Here is a 26298-nt window from a genome sequence, read left to right as displayed (position 1 = left end):
ATATCGAACGGCGCTTTCAAGTCTGCACTAGATTCCACAAACTCAACAAGAAAAACTCATGAGGCTGCCTGTTTTTTATACACGCAGAAACCGGAATGATGTTCCGAATGCTGCAAACCGATTAACTGCTGTTAAAGATCACATGACCCAGAACAACCACCAAGGTAATTTTATGTTCAAACTATCGTCGGGTTGTATGTGATACGATAAAAGTGGAGTACGGAAAGTGTAATATAATTCCCTTGGTCTTTTCAGCAAACTGGTCCCTTTTTGAAGAATATTCCGTCGTTTAGGACACACGGAACGCTTTATATTCTACTGAGCACATCGGACAGGGTGCAGTAGAGTAGATCTTGAACCCGGAACAACTGCCAAGGTAATAAATGGTTAATCGAGTGTTAGATTGTACGTTACACGCCAAACGCCAAATGTATAGTGCAGAAACCATGATGCAAACACAACTCCCTTGGTTTTCAACAGTTGACGGGTGCTGCACCGAATAATATCCCACTAACCAAGATAAACGGAACGTTGGACCTCATTATTCCCCGATTCTAACCCGGAAGAGGTTAAGGTAATTGTAGAAGCTGGTTCTATTTGAAGTTGAAGGTTGTCTTAAGGAGTTTTTTGATAGTAAGGATTGTTGTCATTTCTTCCACAGGATTCAATCCTTCAAGGTCCTGATGAGATTCCCCGACATTAAGGGGCATCGAAACGCGTCGACCCTTTATTTTGTTGTTCAGGCTAATCGCAGAACCAAATCACTCATAATGGTCTATTGATTAAGAATTATTATGGATAGCCTGGTTGTTTGTTGTATGTTTATTGTCGTAATCTAGTCCAAAAAATTGTAAGAATACCCTTCCCCCCCCTTAAAAGAATAATAGTCTTTCCGACTGTAGGTGAGGGTAGTTTTTTAAAAAAGGCTCTTTTTTCTCACATTCTCTTTTTCTCCACACCTTCATTTCACTTGGTAGTTTGACTTAGTATGTATGATTTCTAGTATGAATGTTGGGTGTATGTCATGTGCACTGGTAAAATGAATGAAAAATCTGTATGTTGAAAGGTTGATTGTTTTGAGAACATTCACTTGCTATACCCACATCTTTTGTGTGCTTATCTTTTTTGAAAAAGTTTTCCTTTTAGCTTCTCTCCCTGTTCACAATTAATTAAGCTTTAATAACTTAAGAATAAAGTTCAGAGTATAAAATTACATATGCTTTCCGAAATATTTAAAAATAAAAAATCGATTGAATTTGACATTTGTTTGTCTTTATATACATCAACAGTTTAATTTCGTTGAGTATTGAAATTAGGTGTACTTGTTTTGCAGTATTGGCATCCTGAACTTATCCTGGTGTCATTTTCAGACACCGGGGCAGGTTCCGCAGCGCCTGCACGTTGTCTGCTTTCCATTCCCAGCAGCAACTTCCAGGCAGTGAGGGAGCTTTTTTTCCCCTCTAGTCGGGCCGAAGTTAAGGAACCATCAGCCCTCCCTTTGTTTTAATATCCTGAGTGGGGGTGGCCTGGAACCTCACACTTAAATGTAAATGCCACAGAGGAAAAACAAAGGCACATAGCTTGTTATCTCTTCACAAGTACTTAACCCCTTCGACGCTCATGACGAGCTAAGCTCGTCATGAGGTACGCCTGTCGTACGCTGATGACGAGCTGAGCTCGTCATGTAACGCGGGTTTTTAAAAAACCCAGCGCACAGTGGGAAAACCGCTAGCGCGCATGAGGTTAAGAGAGGCATGCTTTTGCCTTTGTTCAGTCCCTGTATATAACAGATGCATGCACTGTAAGAATGTCAGGTGTGCTGGTCTGTCCCAGTATTTACACAAGGAACAATTGCAACAGCACTATTTTGTTTCTTTTATAGCGCTATGCAACCCAATGCAGAGTTTCAGAGCTGAATACACATTGTACTTTGACAATAAATCATGTACATGTGTAAATAAATGCACAAGATGGTTTATGTGAGCCAGGGTTACAAGGTGTAGGAGTCACGTCCTTCATAGCTCACTGTGCTATATTACAAGGATTACAATGTATGAGCTGCAGGTAACAAAATGATCTCAGTGTTAAAAGCAGTAACCCACTTTACTATCTAAATAAAATAAAAATCTGCCTTCTGCCTGTTGGGTAATGTGCTTTGCAGGAGACACATTAACCCACTACGCTACTTTGATTCAAATCTGGGATTTCACAAAACACAGATCTCTCCAACAAATGCGTTCACCTCCAGAGTTATCTCACAATTATTATTATTCTTCCCTGAGATTTACTGGGCACCTTTACAGCAGATGCCTGAACCAAATCAAATATTTTAAAATCCAATGCCAAATCTCATTTGTTAAATCTCAAAATGTGCTGAAATGTACTCATTATATACCTGATAAGCAAGTATGAGGTCTTAATATCTGATGCCACTTCTTGTGGTCACATCCAGTGAGGTCACTTCCTGTTATGCCACGTGCAGTGTCACGCATCGTGACATCATGTGCTGCTGTGTTGGCATGCATCATGATTTCCCTTGCATACTGCCTAACCTAGTTAGTCCCCCCACTTCTTTTTTTAGGACTTGTGCCCTGCTCCTCACACTCCTTGACTTTGATTTTCAGTGCACAACGGATGCACTTGAGTGCGGGCCCACCTATTTCCATGCTGGGCGAGCCCAGAGCTGGGGTATCTTTTCTAATGCTGAGATACTTTTAGATGATGAATAAATCACTGTAAAGAAAATACAATAATGAATTTCGGAATGGGGAGCCTGAATGCGGCAGCCTCCTTCCACCTGGCTTTTCTCCTCAGCCACTGGAAATGAGCCTTTAGAACACTGGGGCACTGTAGCGTGCCCTCAGTTAATGGGGATAAATAATGCTTTATCGATGTTCTTATGGAAGTCAAAAATGGGAGACTAATTTACAAAATCTGATCATAAATGCAAACAACCCTGCACCTGCCTTATTTCAGCCGTCCAGAGCTCGCCACCAGCTACCACGTTGTGCTGTGAAAAAAGAAGAAATGCTTCCCGGGCTTCAAAACTGCATTTGTTACACAAAGCAAGTGCACGGAAAAGCCAGCTATGCTCTGCATTAATTCTTGTTTTGCATGTGAATTGAGTAATTTGCATGCACATGAGATCATTCGTCACAGCTAAACGTGTAATTCCAAAGAAAGGAGCAAAACCAGATCATGTGTAAAGCTGTAGGTAAAACACTCCAGTTTGGTGCTGAGGCGTGAATGTAGGATCACCTGGACCCTCTCTTTCATACCATCGCAGTATGAATTCACAGAAGTATTTCTCACCACATGTTGCTTGCCCGTTGCAGTGCATAGGATCACGGCCGGACTTGGAACAGCAACCAGCCCTGGCAGATTACTGCTCTACCGCCCCGGGTGCGGGGGTGCTGGTGAGAAGCACTGCTGCAAAACTGGCCCCCAGTAACAAAACTGGCCCCCATGCAGGCGCGCAACACCCATTGGACTCACCGGGCTTCAGCCCTACCCCGTCGTGTGTGGCAGCCCGGGATGAGACAGATCCCGGGCACACAGAGCCGCACCCGAACGTTTCACAGGTCTTTAAAAGACCATTTGAATGGTAATTAGGCCTTGCAGTTGTTTCACCCCTTCGAAGAGACCCCTGCAGCTCCACTCTGCCTACTGATTAAAGGTTCAGCCCCCCCCCCCCCACGAAATTTTTTCTTAGCCCCCCCCCCCCAAAATTTGGGTCTAGTTGCGCCTCTGCCCCCATGAGTACATAACAGACCCCCACTCCTCCAGCCCAATGGGGAAACGCCTGCTACGGCAATCTGGCCCTGCATAGGATGCACATTTGTGTTAAAGGGGGGTGGGGCGATTCTGTTATAATACCAAACATGCTTTCACTCATGCCACAACTCACTTCTACACATGGGACTTCCTTTGAAGCTTAACTTCAGGAAAATTAGGGAATTCCATGTTTTCATGCTCATGCTGCCATTGTAGAAACATGTGGAAAAGAAGTCCTGGTGGGGCACACTGAATATCCCTCAGTCGGGAGTTGGGGGCATAGGACATTTTCATAACATTAGCATGGCCTCTAGTGTGCACTTTAAGTGCATGCTTGTGTAGTACCCGTCAGCAGGTCACAAGTCCTGGGAAAAATATTCGTTGGACTAATTATCATATTTAATTCACAATGACGCCGCAGTGACCTCACAATAACTAATGTCTTGTTACTTACCGATAATCTTCATTACCCCGATTAGTGTCCTCCTCGTCCCAGTCCTAACATAGTGAGGCAATCCTGCCTCCCGACAGCCAATCAGAACGCTTATATTATTTTCAAAGAATATATAAGTCCCTCCCACCCACAGTCATGCCTGTTATCAACAAGTCCTGACTCAAACACAGCGGGGGGATGGAGGGAACAGGACTGGGACGAGATGGGGTAATGAAGATTACTGGTAAGTAACAAGACATTATCCCCTCATGGGTCCTCCTCGTCCCAGTCCTAACATAGTGAGGAACTCACAAGCAGAGACCCAAGAAGAAAAAAAGCAGGACACTAGAGATCCTTGCAAAAGTACAAAACCTAATCAAACACAGGATTAAGGAACAGCGTGCAAAACGACAACAGCAAAACGGGCCATAGAGGCAAGGAAAACAGCAAAGCGAGATTGTCAAACAACTGTGTGAAGGGACAGCCAAGTGGCCGCTCCACAAAACACCTGGACAGAGACCCCCGCCTCCTCACCCCAGGATGTGCACATAGAATGTGTCAAACGATCCAGCACCAGAGGCGGAGGAGGCAGACCCACAGGATAGGTAGACCACCAAACCCACATAGCGAGTGAAGGTGGAAGAAGAAACCAACCACCCCTGAGCCACACCCCCAAATGAGAAAAACAGGGCAGGTGAAAGATGAAACCCCAAGGTACGGAGGAAGAAAAAACAAAGGGTGTGAACAACCAAGGATGAAGGTACAAAGAAATCCCCATCCCCAGGCAAAATAGGAAGGAATCGCCTCCAGCAGCAAATGGAACCCGGAGGAAGCTTAGGGAAAAAAACCGGGCCCAGCCGCAAAACAACCCCATCCAGCAGAAACAGTAAATAATGGAAAAAGAGAAGCAAAGCACCCAACTCACCAAAACTGCTGCACGGAGGAGAAGGACAACAAAAAAGCCACAGTTGCGAACAACCACAACAAACAGCCTTCAAAAAAGACACAAAAGGGTGCAACTGCAGACCCCGCAAACCAGTAGGCATACCCAAGCAGGCACAATCACAGGAGAGATTGGTGTGGATGCCGAAAACAAAAACAAATCCACTCACCCAAGGGGCAACAACCGCCAAAGAGGCCCGAGACTCCGACAATCCTGAACCATAGCCCAACGAGCAGACAAGGCGGAAGGGGAAAGATCCATCAAAAACCCATCACGGAGAAAGACACGAATAGAAGCCGGACCACCAACCATGGATCCAGACAAAGAGAAGAGAACCAATAGACAAAAGAGCCTCAACGCTCACCACAGTTCTTAAGTTTTGAAGGCTGATGCAACAACGGAATGCCACAGGCCACCACAGAAAAACAGCCCAAAGACACCAACTACAGCCGCGCAAGAGCCAGGCTGACAGATGCAGGCGACAAAGATAGGGCAAAGACAGGTGCAGAAACAGAAGCGGAGCCGGAGTCAAGGAAAAACAGGCCAAAACCGCCCCTCTCCAGCAGAAGCTGGAGCGGAAACTAAGGGCAGCGAGGTCCAGACACACACCTTTCTTTAGACACGGGTCGTCTAAAGAAAGGGGCTTTGCCGCCATTAAAGTGAAAGCGCGGTATGGAGCACTCTTACAAAAAAGCATTTGTGATGCAATAGATCACGCATTTGCGCGAGTTTAAGCCATTAGCATTGTAAATGACAATGACTTTTATTTATGTTTTAAAATCCAAAACATAAATAAAAGGCATTGTAATTTACAATGCCAATAACTGAACCTCATGCAAATGTGAGATCTATTGCATTGCGAATGCTTGTTTCTGGTGGCTTTCAGGAACCTGACTGGAGATTGAGAAGGAGTAGCAATATTTAGGGATGGCATTTACCCCCGATCTGTCCTGTAACAGCCACTGGTGTAAAATAAAATGTAAAGCTCTTTGTACGGCAATAGCCTCAATTTGATTAAAACTTTACTTTAGAGCTTGTCTCTAACTCCTCTCTTGAAACCAGTAGCTGGGAATATTGGCCCAATGTGTTTATACGGATGTGAGAGAAATCAATCGTATTTGAAAGTTGAAACTAAACTTTTTAAGAGTTTTATCGCTCCCCATTTCTGCTATGATAAAGGCTATCACTTGAATTAGGTCTCATTGATATCAGTAAAACGTTGCACTTAGAAATTTACTGCCAACTTGATGAAACTTGATGTTGGAATTGGAAAGCTGTCAAAAAGTTGTGTAACTTCGAAACGCCTCCGTGTTGTGTAGCTTGAAAAATAAATTAGCAATTTTGCCTGAATGGTTTCCGTTCCTACTCTAGTTTTCTGGTGCAATCAGGAAAAACTTGTTGACAATGGTGTCATTGGTGAAAGTCAAATAGTTGTTTACGAATACTCATGATCAAGACAGTCATTTGATTTGACAAGATGGTATTTGAGTCGGTAGAGTTATAGTAAGTATTTTGAGTTATTTCTATATCTGTTAAGGCGAGATAAGGTTCTTCGATGAGCCTAGAAATAAGTCCTTGGAGTGTGAAGTGATTGTTAGCAGCGAGGGCAAACAATAGGACATGTATTTTTTCACTGAAAAGATTTTTTTCTGTGACTCATTTAATATTTGCAGTTATTTTTTACCTGCTCACCAGTTTTATTTACTTACTATCTTTCTAAATATGGTTCTAAATATGGTTCATGTCGCATTCTTTAGAAATGGCTTTACTAGGCGAAATGGAATATTTTGATTTGGTTTGGTTTGCATACTGAGAAATATTTTAACTGCTATTAAAAAAACTTCACATTTTTTACATTTTATTAGTCTATATGTCTTATCAGCTGTACCCTATGAGACTAAATAAATGATAAATCTTGAACCCCTAAACGCCAATGCTCTGATCCAGGTCATCCTGTTTACCAGACTAAAACCTTAAGGCGTAGTTTGTCTGTTGGGTGCTCGCAATTCAATTTGAAAAAACATACTTGTCAGTAGGATGACCCTTTCATCCCTCGTTTGGCCCGCATTGTTACAGTCATGTACTGAATGGTGATGAGGTACAACTTTAATTGGAGAATACAGATTATTGAAAGAGTCAACTGCAAAAAATCTAAAATGTATTTGAAATAGATGTTAAAAAGTACACTAGTCACATAAAAGGAGCTATATTTCGTGTAAAAGGAAAAGTATGGAATTATGCTTAAATGCCAAAAGAAAAAGAATTAATGCATGTGTGTTCTACTCATTGTTTATAGAAAACATATTTTGCAGGTGAACTTACACAGGAAAGCATTCTTCTAAGTTTTTGATTTCCATCTTGGACATGAACATTTTTAGAAGGCTCATTTGTGGGAACTTGGTAGAAAGACAGTGATGGACGATAGCCTTGTGGGTACCCTGGGTGACTCCGGTAAGCCATTGGCTGCAAGGGTTTTCAATTGTTCTTCTGTGGCAAGGAGAAGCCCTACAAGCTTCTGAACGTCCTAAATCACATCTCCACAACCAAATGGAAAGTGGATCCTAAATAACAGGCCACAAAAGAGAGCCAGACACTGATGTGCAACAATGGAGCGGAGAAATCTACTGACTTAAGAGCGGTTCAATTTCAAATGCTAAACACCGTGCTGTAGTCAATGTCAGTGCTTCAGAAAGATTTTGCAGATGTAAGTCAGCCTTACAAATTGAAAAAGAATAACTGATGCCTGTACACTTTTCCCCTAAGGTAAAACGTGTGGTAAACACACACACAGTGTTGCCATCTTTGCACACGTTCTAGGTGTCCTCTTCCATATCTAGGCACATGTAGTTTTGAAGTTAGTTTGATAGTGGGCATGTGAGGGGTTGGTGTGGTCTTAAACATCGAATGCAAATATTGTGTACGTCTAAAACATGTGATTTGATGACTGTTCACAAACATTTTGAATGCATTTTCTTTTTGAATATATTTTTTTCTTACAGCTGTACCCTGTCATCCTGAGACACAAAGGCACACACAAACACATGCACACACACACACATATATATTGACCCCTACCCCTTTGTTAGCTGCGCGTATTTTGCACTTTCTCAAAATTGTTCCAGGTATTGACCCTGAAACATTCAGGTATGAGTTAGATGTGAAATTAAGAGTTGGAAATGCGTGCGCTGTCCGATTCTGATGAATATCAGAAGTAAAGACGAACATAAGTTTTTCTAAAGGTTAAGGTGACAAATGCCCACGTTAATAACAAGCCAGGAAGGGTTGGACTGGACAGAAAATAGGCCTGGATACCAAAACAAACGTGGCCCTCATTGGTGAATTTGATGGCTAAAAAAAAGTTGTCAATGTTTGCAAATTAGACAGTGTTGAGGGTGTAAAGACACACTGTATATGTATTTTGCAAGGTATGGGAAACTGCTTGCATGTGTGCTTGCTCCAGGAAAAGTGTGTGTTAATAGCAGGGAAATCAATAGTAGAAGGCAGCCATACAGACCATACAACCCACCCACAAACAGGCAAAATACGGCCCAAATTATTTTTTTAAGTGGATTTTCAAAAACTCTTGGCAGTATATGTAAGGAGGGTTAGCGGAACATGGGTATGTTGGCATTTGTGAGTGTTATAAACTCCCTACTATTAAATACATTGTAAATTATGTATTCCTGAGTATACATTTTTGTGCGTAAAACACCAATCCTAAATTTTAACAGTGAATAGGCATAAACTAAATATGGCATACTTATTTCCCAGTGTTTTGTGAGTCGGGGTCCAAGCATTTTTATGCCCTTCCCTTTCAAACGTTCCCTGTCTCTTTCTTGTCACTTGAACTTTACCCCCTCACCACCCAAAATCTCTTTTCTCCCCTCTTCATGCCACATCACTCCATGTACACCCTCTTCTTCCTTTCGGCAGACTGGAATAAAAATAAGTCTAACAGAATGTAAAAAGCAGCCCAAACCAAAACCAACTCACAGTGCTGATTTGGATGTTTTCCCACAGCCATTAAAGACACAAGTATTTCCCTTGTGTTAGTATTATGAACCGTAAACGACAAAAAATAGACTTTGGCATCGAAATAAGTGTCCCACATTAGTGTAGCATGTGTACAAAAAAGTCATAATATCAGGGAAATCAGCATCAAAAAACGGCCGACCTGGCCATAAAACCGGGCCAAAACCTGCTAAAATGCCAGTCCATACACTAATTTTTCAGACCAGTCCATTGGGCAATATCTGATTGTCCTACAGGCCAGTCCGGACCTGAGTATCCCGATCAATGACACTACGTGCATGTGTTGTGTTTGCACATTGAGTGTGTTTATAAGTGTGTTGTGTTTGTGTATTGGTGAGCAAGGTGTTGTGTGTTGGTGTGCAAGAGATAGACATATATGTGAAAAAAAAATAGGCAGGGGAGAATGGGAAATAGAGGGAAAGCGAAAAATTAAGTGACATAAATGCTGTCGTTTTTAGCCAAAAATGTTCATCTTATGAGCCATATTTTTGTTCATGCACTGCTGTGTTATAGTGTGAAATGCCACATTTACAGAATTGTGTTAAGTACAGATTATAAATCTGCTCATAACCAAAAAAGACACCGTGTGTTTTAATTGTTTCATTATCTAACTTACATAAATATGATTTGAAACTGTACTTATGTATGTTGCTATATGGTTGTACTTGTACAAACCGAATAAAGCATTTTGAAACTGACACCGAGTGATCGTTGGAAATCTACAATTCCCAAAGTAAAATCAACCAAACAAATTAATATTGGCACTGCAGGAAAAGCTCATAAAATTGAAATCGCACAAAGCTCAGTGTTTATAGAAAATTACACCCTTTGGAACGGGTGTTCAACGCGGTGGCTCAATAGATTAAGTGATTAAATGATTTAAACCACGAACACATTTCCCTTTCAAGCACCTTAATTTGGTTTGTAGAAAGCTACAAGAAGGCACAAGCACCCTCCCCGTGTTTAAAACAGCGCCTTGTACTGTAAAAAGTGGATGCTATGCAATGGGTCCTGCAGTTTGGTTGCATTACAATGCATTTTTCACAACTGATGCCACGTTTGCGTAATTGCTTTTAAATGATTCGGCACCCGGTTAATTGAAACCTGCTGCTTTCGCCGTTGGTCACGAGGACGGCTTAGCAGCCCAACTAATCGATACTGTATTTGTTTGTTTTACAGTTCAGCAGAGGAGCAGTTCCGCTGGCAAGGACAAGGTAATACATCGCAGCGAGCACCTGCGCTCCTTCCTGTGGTCTCCCGCGCGCAGGGCAGGTCAGCCGCAGAGATGGGGCGCAGCGCGGACAGCTGCAGGGGATGGGGGATGGGGGATGGCTGTGATTTTAGTGCAAGTCACCGCGCGCAGCTCAGGGTCAGCTTCATTTAGCGTTTTTCCGATAGCAGGGGATTTGTCGGCGGTGGCCTCGTGCCATTCTTTATCCATCGGCCACTTCCATTATCCCCATTGAGGAGTGAAAGTAATTGGCGCTGGCACAAAAGCTGATAGAGCAGGGAAGTGAAATGTGTTTCTGATTGTGATCCGAGTGATGAATGCCTCTGTAATTTCCAAGAGGTGAAAGCTGATTTCTTTTTTCTTCTTGCTTATCTCTGCTAAATGTCAATCTACTTCCGCCATTGGCTAGGATTTTGTTTTTAATTGGTTCCACGTTTCCACTCGGCTTTCTTTAATACCTGCCATTTTTCTCTCCCTGCCTTTGGTACAGACGGCCAGAAGGATATTGAGGATGAGCTCACGACGGGCCTGGAGCTGGTGGACTCGTGCATTCGGTCGCTGCAGGAGTCGGGCATTCTTGATCCACAGGACTATACAAGCAGCGACAGTAAGTCTCCCAAAATGCGTTTCACGCTCTTTATTCTCGTTGGATTGCTGCAGTTCTGTGCTGTACACATGGCCTGTCTGCCAGGGTTTAATGAGTGCTCTCGCGGCATTATCAGAAGATAGTGGGATCTCGCAAGTTACAGCCGCAAGTGAGGCAGAGCACACCGTGCGCCTTGTAGTGAGCCAAGCATCAGCCGGGTCTGCCTCGGGCGTTATTTCATCACGTGGTTCGAAGCAAGCGAACGTTATCAGCGGCTGATGTATTCTGAAAGCACTGATTGGCCGGCACAGCCTGTAAATTACAGCCACTATGTAGGATCCAGTTCACACCAAGAAGGATGGAGCAGGAGGCCGTAGTTGGGTTTAGAAGTCTTTATTAAGATGAAAGTAACAGAGACCCCATCCAGCACCCAAGACTGGCAGCTGTCAACTGACAAGTTCACCGGTCTCTCTAGGCAACCATCAGATTTCACATTCCAATAATGGTCACCTTGTAACTAAGGGCAACACCCTCATTACTAAACCAAGACACTACATTACCTTCCCCTCAATAATTAATATAACAAAAAAAAGGGCATCAACCCATCCTATGAGACCTAAAGAACTAGGAGGCATATTATCAAGGACCGGTGTTAAAATTATCGCCGTTTTATCGGCAGGAAATTGCAGATAAAACTGCGATAATTGGCTTGATAATACGCCCTTGTTAATTCCCATAGAAGCCCATGTTAACATCAGAACATGGGCTTCTATGGGAATTAACAAGGGCGTATTATCAAGCCCATTATCGCCGTTTTATCGGCAGTTTCCTGCCGATAAAACAGTGATAATGTTAACACCGGTCCTTGATAATATGCCCCTTCTTTTGCAAGGGGGAAAATATGTACAGTTAGAAAGAAAAATCATATCAGCACTTAGCATATTGAATATAAACATGCATAATATCAATCACATTAGCACATAGCATTTCAAATGTAATCATGCAATTTAATAGGACGTCTAACCATCCTACAAGGCCTAAGGACCTGCTCTTGCGAGGCGGACTCGGATGTAGAACTAGAAGGTTCAAACACATAGTTGAGATGGCATCTGGCCACTCTCTTCAGAATCCACACCCTGTGGTTGCTGGTTTTGATAGAATTCTTAAAAACCTTAATAACCTTGAAAGATTTGCACAATTTTGTCGTCCTCTTAACCCAATCACCCACCGAGACCACAATGTTTTTAACAGCTTTACGCTCGTCAAACCATCTCTTTCTCTTTTCCATGACCAACGTTCTTTCTCTCCAGCCTTGCACACATCCAACATTGCTGTCAACCAACAATCTCTTGTCAACAACCCACGAGGGGCAAACCTCTGTGTTCGCCACCCTTTTCTTGAATAAGTGGAAAGGAGATAAACCTGTGGAAGAATGCGGGAAAAATCTATACTTTCTCACTTTTCTTCTCATGGCCACCTTGCAGTCTGATCCTGTCTCAATGGCTTGTTGCAGAGTCTCCTTTAACACCTTCACAAACCTCTCAACAACCCCTTTGCTTTCAGAATGATAAAGAGCCGCTTTTTTGTACTTGATCCCCCGGCAATCCAAAAATTCTTCAACCACCCTTGAGGTGAATTGAACACTGTTGTCTGAGAGTACCGACAATGAGAAACCTTCTCTCTCAAAGAGACCATTCCAAAAATTAATAACCACTGTGGACTCCACAGAGTTTACCACTTTAATCTCTGGCCACCGTGGGTACATATCCATGCAGACAAGAACATACTGATCACATGTATTTACTTTTACTGGACCTAGAATGTCAATGGCAATGTCCAACCAAGGCTCTTTGGCTTGTTCTCTCATTACCATGGGTTGTGTTCTACATTTCAAGATTTTGTCACTACATGCACACTCTGCACAATTCCTAACCTCCCTCTCTACATAAACATCCATAGCCAGCCACCAACATGCTTTCCTAATTCTCTCTTTGGTTTTGACAATACCCATATGGCTGCCATGGTCACTCTTTAGCAACCGTCCCCAGAGCATGAGGATGCACCAACTTGCTGCTTGCTGCCCCTCAAAAAGATGCCATCAACAACAGCCAATTCCTCTATGACCTGCCAGAAGCCCTTCAGGTCCTCACAACAATCCTTTTTTTCACATCATTCCCCCAAAACCATTGCCACCAACTTTTGAAAACAATGTCTTTCGCCACAAACGCTCTCCATTCGACTTCAGAAACAATTCCATCACGTATCACGCACACCTCAATATCCTCCTCAAGTTCTTCTCCTCCAAACCATTCACCCTCATCAGACTCTTCATCATGGACATCACCCAACCTAGATAAACAGTCAGCCAGAGTGTTACTGGCACCTGGAACAAAAGGGACCACAAAGTTAAACTCTTGCAAAGCTATCGCCAACTTCCAAACGCGGTGGGAAACAAAATCAATCCCTTTCTTGGTGAACACCCTCCTTAGCAGTTTATGGTCCGTCAATACCACAAACTTACTTCCCCAAAGAAAGTTTAGCAATTTACGGATGGCCCAAAAAATGCAGAGAGCCTCTCTCTCAACAACTGAATAATTGCACTCTGCACCCCTCGTAGGTCTAAACATAAACAAAATTGCTTTTGCCTCACCACCAGAATTCTGCAGAAGCACCGCACCTAATCCCTTAGAACTAGCATCAGTCATTAAATAAGATTCTTTCTTTCGATCAAAACTTCCACGATCAGGAGCTTTGTTCAAACAAGCTTTAAGATTCTCAAATTCATCATTGTAGGTTTTAGACCACGCCAACTCGCAACCCTTCTTCAGAAGAACTCTTAAATGGCCAGTCACCCCTGCAAAGTTTGGAATAATCTTGTGATAAAACTCAGCCATTCCTTAGAACTTCACAAGTTCAACCTTATCCTGTGGGACTCTAAGATCACAGATGGTATTAACCAAAGCAGGTGTTGGTTTAATACCGCCTGCTTGCTGACAACTAATGTCCTAAATACTCGATCTCTGCCACGTCAAAACGGCTTTTGTCAGCTTTCAGTCAGGTCAGCATCTCATAACTTTCTCAAGACCACTCTCAAACTACTATCATGCTCATTGGTATCCATTCCAAACACAAGAACATCATCTTGGTATACCTTGATACCATCAACATCTTTCAAAATGTGTTCCATAACCTTCTGAAACACCAAGGCAGCTGAGATGAGGCTAAAGGGCATCCTCAAAAATTTGGCATCACAAAGTCAGTAAGGTCTTGAGAAGTGGTGTGTAGCTTGACCTGATGATAGGTCTAAGTCAAATCGAGAGACGAGAAATGCTTAGCGCCCCCAAGAAAACACATCTCTCTGATATTGGATAGAGGGAAGTGATCCACCACAACTGCCTTGTTGAGCTCCCTTAAATCCACACAATGCCTGGCCTCCACATTGGCCATCCAAGCCATCACAATCGGAGAAAGCCATTCTGTGGCATCAACTTTCTGTATTATGCCATATGCCAACTTGTCCAGCTCAACCTTCATGCTCTCCTTTGCCATAAGTGCTGCACCCCTCACTTTTGCCACCTTTGGCACAGCACCAGGCTTAATGTTGATGCAGTGCATATAGTTCTTGAAGCACCCCGGCTTGCTATCAAACACTTCTGGAAATTCCTTGACCCAGGCTTTCCACCCATCACCCATTTGACAGACAGATGGAACTTTCTTTAAACACACAAAAGGGCTCTCATTAGGATCCAGGATCACCCGCAAATCACGTTGATGGAACCAGCTTATTAGAGAATCCCCTTTCATGGACATCTACACGTTCCCTGGAATGTTCCTTCCTTTGAAGTCGATTGTGCCCCAAAAGTAGCTCAAAAGATCAATAACCTCTCCTCCATATTCCCTTGGTCTCATGTCAGGTCTCAGCAACTTGACCTTTTTTCACCAGGTATTGTTCAAAGAAGGATTTATTAATTAATATCACTTTTGCACCAGAGTCAAAGAGCATCTTTATTGGTGCATCATTAACCAGAACCACCTCCATGGGACTCTTGCTACTAGACCCCTTGACCTGGCAGATGTTTATATCCTTTAACCCATAATCATCTTCATATAGCTCCACTTCCCTAACCTTCTTCTGAACTTTCCCAGGCCTACAACATTTCGCAAAGTAACCTTTGCGCCCACATGCGCTGCAGGCAATTTTCGAACCAGGACAATCCTTAAAGGTCGCCATGTGACCAGGGTTACCACATATGAAGCATTTTCCTGGGAACATTCTTGGGAAAGTAGATCTGTTCTCAACTTTTGCATGCATTTTACTTCTAACATTGTTGTAAATCAACCAACTTAAGATGGCAACTTAGTGGTAACAACACTGTGCGCATCAGCGCGCACAATGAACTGGACTGAACAACAATGGAAACACACCCAATGATCCAAACGCTGTAAATCGTCCAAATAAAGATGGGCGCCCATACGCTTGATGCACATTACGTCATGCGCCGGCAAGCACTTACGATGCAGTACTCACAGTGGAAGCTCAAAACACCTGTCACATGTTCTACCCTTTGTTGCCATGCACCGCTGCTCTTCGTAGCAGGAATCCTAACGTGCCAGGAATCCTAACGTGCCTGGTATGCGCGTGACCGCTCCAGTGAGTGCCACAGATTTCAACTCAGACCATGGAAAACACAAGTTCACTCACCAACTTGGGCATGGGAGGCACCAATAAACAGATTTCTCACATGCCCGGAGACAGCTCGCTCACCACTGGTCTTCAGGATTCCAACACACCTATTTCTCGAGTAGATGGTGTGTTGGGGTCTCTTGTAAATAGCTGGGTTTCTTCCGGTCATTGCCAAATGATCCACATGCAGTTCACACCAAGAAGGATAGAGCAGGAGGCCGTAGTTGGGTTAATAAGTCTTTATTAAGATGAAAGTAACAGAGACCCCATCCAGCACCCAAGACTGTCAACTGACAAGTTCACCAGTCTCTCTAGGCAACCCCCAGATTCCACATTTCAAGAATGGTCAGCTTGTAACTATGGGCAACACCCCTATAACTAAACCAGGACCCTACACACTGCTTATGGGTGAATGCCCCTTTTTGTTGATGTCAAAGGCAGTTTATTTCATGGCCCAGAAATTATGGACCCAAGTAAAAGAAGAGGGTAGATAATGAGATGAAAAGAACCTTTCAGAGCATTAAGTGGCAATAATGCTAATGACAACCTTAACCTTTGTGCCTCACAGCATATGCCCACCTGGAGAAAGAGAGCAGGACACATTACACAGTGTTTCATAAGGACAGGGGTCTAGCACGCATGCCATATACCTTTATTAAAAAATGAAAACGAACCATTTAATCCTACATGGGTAGTAAAGGGTTCAAATAACTGGGTGCAGAAGTCTCACAACCAATCCAAAGCACCTCCTGCACTAGTTGCAGCTGTCCCCTCACAAGTGAGAGACAGGAAGGAGCTGCATTGTCTGGGCTCTGCTCATGTGATATGACCACCCAAGAAGCCCAATTGAGCCGGCAAATAATTGTACATTGCCACAAACCAATGCTTCTTATTAGTTAGGCAGTGGACCTTTTTGTTAACTGGATGCTAGTAAAAGTTGTATGTTTCAAGAGGATTAGTGTTCACACGTAAATTATACAACAATTTGGATGCGCACTTTAATTGCTCGGGTAGTTTTTGAGAGACGGCGTATGCTGAAGTTTTGCTCATATTTACCAGTTAAATACCTAACTGATCAAAGTATATTCTAGGTAAATAACTGAATGTTTTTTAATCCTGTGCCTCCTGTCTTTTTTTTCTTGTAGAGTTATTTTAGCCGAGTTGTGTGTAAAACTTGAGTCAGACTAAATGCATCGGAAGTCCAATTAGCATTTAATATAGGCATTTTGCATTTTACTGTGCAGTATTTGTGAAACTCATGCATTTATCACACATGCCAGTCACTGTGAGTCTTATTACACTTAGCCTTTTGCTACTGCACACATTTTGTGAACATACTTTCCTTAATATGTAAAACAAAATATACTTAATAAGTGAAGGGACCCAAAGTGTTACTTGGATGTCCATCTCTGTTGCTGCCAAACATCTTTATATAGACAGTAGTGTGTTAACATTTTTATAACAATTGTTTAAAATCAAAATAGCTAAAAAATTAAAAAAAAATTCTAACTAACTCTCTAAAACATTCCTTTATGGACCTGTTAAAATGCATAACATTGTTAACATTTCTATTTTTTTTAAATAGCATTTTATAAAAGCAGTTCCAATGCCCATAATACATCTGAAAAGGTTATGTCAAATATTTTCTAGCCGATTCTTGAGATCAAATACCAGATTGTCTTTACTCACCAGCACATCATACTCAGTCATGTTTAGATTATATTTTTGTATCTCATAATATTTCTCAATCATTAATGAAAGCAGACTTTGGTTCTATTCTGATATCTGATCATGCCCCTTTGCCATACACCTTGATGTCTCACATAAACCCAAATTGCTTCGCAAATGGCGTTTTAACAATGCCCTTCTTTTAGACCCAGTCTTTACATCATCCTTTACCTCCATTTTTCATGAATATTTCACTATTAATCCAACGGATGGCATGTCCTTTCCTGTAATTTGGGATGCCTTTAAGGCTTCAGCTAGAGATTTTAGTACTCGTTTTGTTTCCAACAAACGTAAAAAAGAACAGCAAACTACCAATGCTTTACTAGCCAATATAAGAAATTGGAACATGCCTATTATTCCTCTAAATCTAAGACCTGCTTATTTGAACTCCTAAAAATTAAATATCAATTTAATCAAGATACTACCAACAATGCTTCAAATTATTTACTGAAATCTAGCGTAACATTTTATGGTGGTCAGATTAAAGCCGGGAAACTATTGGCTCACTATCTAAAAGTTAAACAAAACAAGCTTAATACAGAATCCATTTTTGGTAATGATAACTTTTTAAAATTTAAGGATGAAGAGATCTTAAACAAATTTCTTCAATTTTATAAAACATTATATATGTCTGAAACCCTTTCTTCTGAACACTCTATCTCTCAATTCCTTTCCAAAATTCATTATTCATCTGATACACGCCCAGATCTCTCCCTATTGGAAACCAAATTACACAGAAAGAACTTCATGCCGCTTTAAAAATTATCAAAATGGATAAGGCCCCTGGACCGGATGGTCTCACTGTAGAATTTTTCACTCATTTTGCTTCTTTATTGATTCCCAAGTTACATACCCTTATACTCACCTTTTTGCAGTGTGGAGCATCTACTGGATCCTTTTCTGATGCACTTATTTGCCTCATTCCTAAAGACGGTAAAGATCCTCAACACTGTAAAAACTATAGACCTATCTCCTTAGTCAATATTGAATATAACATTTTTTCAAAAGCTTTGGCATTACGTTTGGAATCTCAGATGCCCGCATTGCTGGGGACTGAACAATCCGGTTTTGTTAAAGGGAGTCTTATTACAGACAATACTCGTTTATTTTTTGATATCCTCTCCAAAACCTCACATGTTTCTCATCTCTGGCAGCCATTGCTTTAGATGCAGTAAAAGCATTCGACAGAGTTGAATAGCCTTATCTTTTTCTTACACTTCAGTGGTTTAGTTTTGGTCCAAAACTTATTGCTCTAATTTCTATTTTGTACTCCAGTCCGAGAGCAGCTGTTACAGCGAACAGTGGAATTTCCTCTTATTTTAACCTTGCCAAGGGAGTCCAACAAGGTTGCCCTCTTTCCCCGTTTCTTTTTAATATTGCCTTAGAACCTTTTTTACTCCGGATCTGTCAAAACAATAATATTCACGGCTTCACTTTAAAAGAGACCAGCATTAAAATGGCGGCCTATGCTGATGATGTGCTTTTATTTCTTTTGCATAACACACAAGTTGATGGACAGAATGTTGCACAATGGCAAAACATTCACCCCCAGTCACAGATCTGGGTTTAATCCATCGTTATTTTGCTCACCAAGCTACCCCAGTTCAGACATGGCCATATGCAAATCAGTCTTGGCCCTGTGCCTCATGGGAACAGTCCAGCCCAAAATGCCAAGCTATGTCTTTCCTGGACCGGAATCAAGCATCCTAGGACCGGTTTCTGGCTATCAGTCGTCTTCAGCCAGGATAGCTTGACTCCAGTGGCTTAGTGAGCAAGGGACCCACGTCTGGGCATACCCTCTCCACATAGGGTGAACAGCAAAACACACAAGTTGATGGACGGATGTTGCACAATGGCAAAACATTCACCCACAGTCCCAGATCTGGGTTTAATCCATCGTTATTTTGCTCACCAAGCCACCCCAGTTCAGACATGGCCATATGCAAATCAGTCTTGGCCCTGTGCCTCATGGGAACAGTCCAGCCCGAACTGCCAAGCCATGTCTTTCCTGGACCGCAATCAAGCATCCTAGGACCGGTTTCTGGCTATCAGCCGACTTCAGCCAGTATAGCATGACTCCAGTGGCTTAGTGAGCAAGGGACACACATCTGGGCATACCCTTCCCACAAAGGGTGAACAGCAAAACACACAAGTTGATGGACGGAATGTTGCACAATGGCAAAACATTCACCCCCAGTCACAGATCTTGGTTTAATCCATCGTTATTCTGCTCACCAAGCTACCCCAGTTCAGACATGGCCATATGCAAATCAGTCTTGGCCCTGTGCCTCATGGGAACAGTCCAGCCTGAACTGCCAAGCCATGTCTTTCCTGGAGCGGAATCAAGCATCCTAGGACCGGTTTCTGGCTATCGGTCGTCTTCAGCCAGGATAGCTTGACTCCAGTGGCTTAGTGAGCAAGGGACACACATCAGGGCATACCCTTCCCACATAGGGTGAACAGCAAAACACACAAGTTGATGGATGGAATGTTGCACAATGGCAAAACATTCACCCCCAGTCACAGATCTGGGTTTAATCCATCGTTATTTTGCTCACCAAGCGACCCCATTTGAGACATGGCCATATGCAAATCAGTCTTGGCCCTGTGCCTCATGGGAACAGTAAATGTAAATGTAAATGTATAGGCATTTATATAGCGCACTACTTACCCGTAGGGTCCCAAGGCGCTTCGACCGCTGCGAAACCCTTCCTGGCTTCCCTGAGAGATGGTCCCTTAATGGGTATCTCCAGGGTGAGACCAGGCATCCCCGGCGGTCTGGTGGGGCCGTTAGTGAAGATGAGGCAAGCTAATGCCCAGAGTTGCCGAGTGTGATCGCTGATCAGAGTGGGCACCGAGGCGAGAGAATTATCGAGCCCGCTCGCTGACCCTGGTCCAGAAACCTGCCGCGCCGGGAATCGAACCCTGGTCCCGGGCCGTCCTCTGCTCTCGGGTCTGCCGCCTCTAACCAGTGAGCCACACTACTTCACTACAGTCCAGCTGAACTGCCAAGCCATGTCTTTCCTGGACCGGAATCAAGCATCCTAGGACCGGTTTCTGGCTATCAGCCGTCTTCAGCCACGATAGCTTGACTCCAGTGGCTTTGTGAGCAAGGGACCCACGTCTGGGCATACCCTTCCCACATAGGGTGAACAGCAAAACACACGTTGATGGACGAAATGTTGCACAATGGCGAAACATTCATCCCCAGTCACAGATCTGGGTTTAATCCATCGTTAATTTGCTAAAAATTTGTTAAAATGGCAAAACATTCAAGACTGATTGATGAATATCTATATATGTCACTAGTATTAGAATACATTTTTTGTTGCATATAATGACATAATATTTTGTTCCAGACATACAGTGAGGGATTTTAGGATTCTATCTATACTCCACATCGCCCGTCTATACCCGGGCGCTACTTACATCCTATAAGAAGTAAGTCCTGCCATTTAGCAAAAAGAGTTCAATGTCTAGGGCACTTGACCTTTATTGCTCTATCTAGTTTATCTCAAAATTGAATTTATTTATGTTCTCCGTCATGATATGAGCACTCAGATATTGATACTTTTTAAATGTAAAGAGGTATAAGACTATGTATCAAATAAATTGAATACCTCTAATAGGGAGTCTTAAGTAACCTGTATTATGAATATGTGACTTATTTAAAAGTTGGTATGAGTTTTATTCATAAGTGGTTGTCATTTTCTATATGTGTTGAAAAGATATTGAGAAAAATTGTAAATGGAATTTAGACAACGCATTTTTATTGACATTCTTGAATGTTTATTTATTATTGTTTTTAGGTTAATCAGTGGCTTTTCCTGAAGAAGGCGTTGATAAAGAATATAACATTTTGCCACTACTGTAATTTGATGTCTATTTTTTCATTGTATATGATCGAAATTTGATATGTATTTTGCATTGTGTTGGTAACACAATTTTTAAACTAAAGTTTTTATATAATTAAAAGTCAATGTTTTTTACATAATCTTTGTTTTCTTTGATTCTCCCTTACACATATATATGTTCATGTTCATGATTGATTTAAATTGCATAGGAGTTATTTCTCACTTGAATCTATTTACCGTGGCCTAGGAATTGAAATATATTTGCTATTCAGGGGGTCCTTGTTTTTCACATTTATTACCAAACTCCATTTTTAATCGGGTCACAACGTTATTGATAAAATTAGCCTGGGCTGGCAAACAAGCTAGGGTTAAGTGGCAGACACTAAACTTGCTATACCACATGGGGGACTGGGAGCTCTGGATTTAAACTTATAGAGCTGCGCAGTGTTCTCACGCATACTACTGGATACATGGCCCTCCGAATGCTCCACACCTTCGTCTTGAGACGATAGTTGCTGATCCGCTACCACTCCTGACCTTAATATTTGAAGATACAAATCGCAGGCGGGTATTCTTGATTCCATTAATGCTACGTGCCACGCCTAGCATTTTCCACTGCAGCTCCAAGCAGGAGCCCTGTTATATTCCCCAGTCATGCCACTTGACTGGGTTCGATGGTTGCCCCCCTGCAGAGACCAGGGGGTGATACGAGCATTGAACTCTCTGAATATACAAACGGCAAGTGACCTCTTTCATAACGGCGTGGTTAAACAATGGGAGGTGCTGGGGCAGGGGGAACCTCCTCATACTCTGCTGAAGCAATTCCAGTTTCATAGGACGAGGCATGCTTTACGTGATATATTGGGGGAGGACTGCTTAGAGCCGTCTGAGGTTACTGAGTTAACCTATGGTATCAAGCTAAATCGCCCCCAAGATTGTTTCCAATATTTACAAGATTGCTATGTCCGACAGGGTAAATCAGTACTCTAAGGCCAGGTTAGAAGTGTGGCTCAGGGGTTAGAGGCGGCAGACCTGGAAGCTGAGATCGGCCCTGGACCAGGGTTCAGATCCCCGCCTCGGCGGGTCTTGGGCTAAAAATTCCACGGACTCGATAATTCTCGATCCGGTGCCTTCTCGACTCATGGGTTCACACTCTGCAACTCTGGGCAATAGCTTGCTTAATCTCCACAACGGCCCCTCGCGGCGGGATGCCTGGCTTTCACCTTGTGGATACCCTGCCGGGGGGTTATCTCACAGGGGAATACCAGGACGGGTTCCCTAAGCAAGCGCCGGGAAACCCACTGCGGGTAGCTGTGCGCTATATAAGCTCAAATAAATTTACATTTACATTTACATTTACATTTACATTTACATTAGACTGGCAACGAGACCTACAGCAACCAATCGATGATGCAATGGGGGCATATTGCTGCACCAGTACACCCCGTATCTCGCTAAATGGCAGGCACAGACTGATCCACTTTAAGTACCTCAATAGGGCGTATTACACCCCTGAGAGATTATATAGATATGGGTTGAGGGAGGCTTCTGCTTGTGACAGATGCGCGGAACCAACGGCTGATTTTATGCATTTGGCCTGGTCTTGCCCAGGGGTATGCAAATTTTGAGGATTGTTTTTTGGTGAGCTGGCGAAAATAACTGATTCGGAACTCCCCCTAGAGCCTGCCCTGGCCTTGGGTTATTCCAAAAAGATTCCTCAAGGGAGGTGCAGACTGCTAGACATGGGTCTTCTCCTAGCAAAACATAGAATAGCGTCCATTTGGCTTCGCAGTCTCACCCCTACTATGGCGCAGTGGTCACATGACATGCTTTTCTTTTGCACACAGTCGGAGAATTTCAGGGAACTACTCCCCCCCCCCCTAGGAGTCACCCCAAAAACTTCTGGGGACTTTATACGACATATATATGCCAGTGGATCTGAATAGTCAGGGTCTGATGGCGACATGCTGCCCCAAGCCCTCACACCATCTGTGGCTGGATCCCTCTCGTGGCTTCACCAAGAGGGTACACAGAACGTTGAGTTGGGGCCCTTCCTGCATGGGGGTCCCTAATGTTTGGCTTTGGAGTGGCTAAAAGCGATACCACCACAGACACCAATATGTGATATTGTAATTATTCATATTGCTATGTTGAATTGTACTTGATCTGTTTGTCCTATGCCTGATTGTATTCAACTGTGCACCATGTGCACGCCTTATAGCGGTCAATATGTTTCAACTTGCTTCTTGTATGTTCTATAAAAACTTGATAAATAAAAGAATTAAAAAAAACTGGACTACATGACCATTGTTCTGTGTGAGGCCAACCCACTGACAGGCACTTTGTTTTGCCCTAAGCTTCAGTGCTAGAGCTCTCAATCAAAGCCCCTCATAAACACCTGGCACCACTCAAAGGATGCACTATACAAGAGTAATTAGATGTATGAAAAAAATACAGAAGCACAATATGATAAAATAGCTATCGTTCTTAGGGAATGCAAGAGTAAGTGTGACATGAGATAAAATCACAGACATGCATTGCCTTAATGTTTTTAACATTCATTGTTCCATAAATCAACCCATGTTTTTAGCATTAATGTTAAAGGCATGAAGATACGGCCAGTTTTAATGCCATACAGCATGTAATTGTGTTTACTACAAGCTTACAACGCTTACATTTCTCCCTTTGCGCTTGACTCAGATATTTGAATCAACTTTGCAAGGGAACAAAAGCCCAGCATGTCTCTTGGATCAATTTTGTGGGGGAACAAATACAGCAGCTCCACTTCTAAGGGGGCCAGCGACATGCATCCAGGGTCTGGGGTGTCACAGTGGGTGAGGTTAGCGTACCCAAAGGCCTCACCACAATATACATAACACTAGATTAGTATTGTAACTCTTACTATTGCTGAGGACAAGGTGTCAAATCACACAAGCTTGAACACAGAACTACTGTGTGATGAATGGGAAAGGGTGAGATCTATTCCTATGAATGATAGACATCTGGCCTCATGCAGGGGTACAAACTTCAATGCCCAAAACGGTGATGCTCACAGCATCACTGGCCTACAGTGGATACCATCATAGACTGCAATGGCAATGAAGTGCTTAAGAAAGGTAAGCCCTGCTTCAAGCATCACATTGCAGAACGTTGATTTACTGCCTGCCTTATGTCTCCTGATTCAGAGCGAGTTGGGGCAGGCAGCCTGGAACAGACAGTCCAGACTTACATACATTGATTTGTTTAGAGATACAATAGTATCTCTAGGACAATCAATGTATTTAATATTTTTTTAGGGAAACGTGTAGGAACTTCAGAGGGGCACAGCCCCAGAGCCCTAATGGAGAAGAGGCCCCTGGTGAAATATATAAACATAGTACATTATTTTTAGATTTAGTGTTTAAATAATAAAGATGCAGCAAAGAAAAAGACAGAAAGGGAATGTGAGCTGCTTTGAACATTTTGGTCAGTTCTGCTTGTGGTTCCCTAACCGACTCAGCCTGTCATATATTATGCTCCACTTAAAAGTAAAAGTTAGCTATACATCACCTGAGATGCCTTCGTGCAGGGCCGGACTGGCCATAGCGGGCACCGGGAAATCCCCGGTGCGCCGCACGAGTGGGGGCCGGTTTTGGGCCCCTGGGGGCCGATTTTGTTACAGGGCCGTTTTTGCAGCAACCGACCCCGGCAAAGAGCTCGGCGGCACCTCCAACCCCCCTGAGTGGGGAGGGGGCCTTCGTGTTGTGGTTAAGCTTTATTCCTAAAGATTTTATAACACCACACAGTTTTATCGTATAGCACGTAAATGGTTTTAAGAAAGGAATGATTCTCGATGAACCACAAATGTTGCAAGAGTGAAAGAGGAAGAAAATGGTTTGCACCCTTAGTTGAGCCCTTTATCATATTATATGATAAACTATCAATAGAGGTTTCCATATCAACCTGGGTCAACTCTTGGGAAGAATCAGTGGTCTGCTATATAAAGCCCTTTTGTTGTTGCAAACCCTGAAATCTACTAAATGAAATGAAAGTTGATGGCCACCTAAGATGGTCATTTGCACTTGCTTGCTCCACTCCCTTTCCGTGAACCCAGTGGAAAGATCGAGTATGCTGCAATTGCAGCATGATATTCAAGCGGCTGGGCTCCTTTCTGCCGGGCCAGAAGTGTCTTCAGAGGGACTTTTGTTTGCCTACTCCTCCCCGTAGAAGCCCACTGGGCGCAGCTTATCCTGCCTGACATTGGTCTGCGGCTGTGTGGCTCCAAAGCAGCCCAAGGCATCTAGACCCTGTCAGCTGCCACCAGGGGCTCTGGGGGTTCAGGCTCAAGTTTGACCAATTTTTTAAAGACCCAATGGCGAGAGGTCATGGGGACACTGTGGACTATGCCTCTCTGAAAGCAACAATTGTGAATATTTTTGGTGACCCCTGAAAGGGCAGTGCACCCCACAGGGGCAGTAACAATACAGAAACAAAATAATCTCTGCCTCCCTCTAAGACTTTAACTCCTTCCATCCTTTCCATTTCTTCCATTCAACAGGTCCCTACAGCATACATAAATAGCACAGAGATCTTGCTTCATCCTATGCTCTGGTTGGACCTGATGGGGTTGTGGTGTGGAGGCTCCTCAGAAAAGCCCTTCTGGCAAGACCCTGAGGGAGAACCTGCTCGACTACGGTCTACGGCCTGCTTTGAGCTCTAGCCACCAAACCTTTCCTGTTCCTTCCACTGGAAGCCATATCAGTGTAAATCAGTGGCTACCCATCAACAAGAGGATATCCTTCAAGCTCCTCATCCATGCACACAAGGCACTCCACAGGACCGGCCCAGCCTACCTCAACAGACGGCTCTCCTTTTACACCCCCAACCGCCAGCTACGCTCTGCCAACCTCTCACTCGCCACCGTCCAGCGCATCCGAAGAACAACCACCGGCGGGAGATCCTTCTCCCACCTCGCCGCCAAGACATGGAACACCCTCCCACTGAGCCTACAACAGACCCAAGACCTGCTGACCTGCAGGAGGACACTAAAGACC

The 26298-nt window shown here is 43.2% G+C and overlaps 1 protein-coding gene across 1 annotated transcript in view; it reads left to right on the top strand.

Annotated features, from left to right (window-relative positions):
* The window catches only part of CTNND2 (catenin delta 2), a 3070130-nt gene that overhangs the window by 1276922 nt on the left and 1766910 nt on the right, over positions 1-26298 (top strand). The window contains exons 4-5 of the mRNA XM_086965298.1: positions 10362-10396; positions 10904-11020. Of these exons, the coding sequence (XP_086821424.1) occupies positions 10362-10396; positions 10904-11020 (152 nt within the window). The remainder of the gene's footprint in view (positions 1-10361; positions 10397-10903; positions 11021-26298) is intronic.

This window comes from Lissotriton vulgaris, chromosome 4_1, assembly GCF_964263255.1.
Source record: "Lissotriton vulgaris chromosome 4_1, aLisVul1.2, whole genome shotgun sequence".
Taxonomy (NCBI): domain Eukaryota; kingdom Metazoa; phylum Chordata; class Amphibia; order Caudata; family Salamandridae; genus Lissotriton; species Lissotriton vulgaris.
This window is presented reverse-complemented; position numbering and strand designations above follow the sequence as displayed.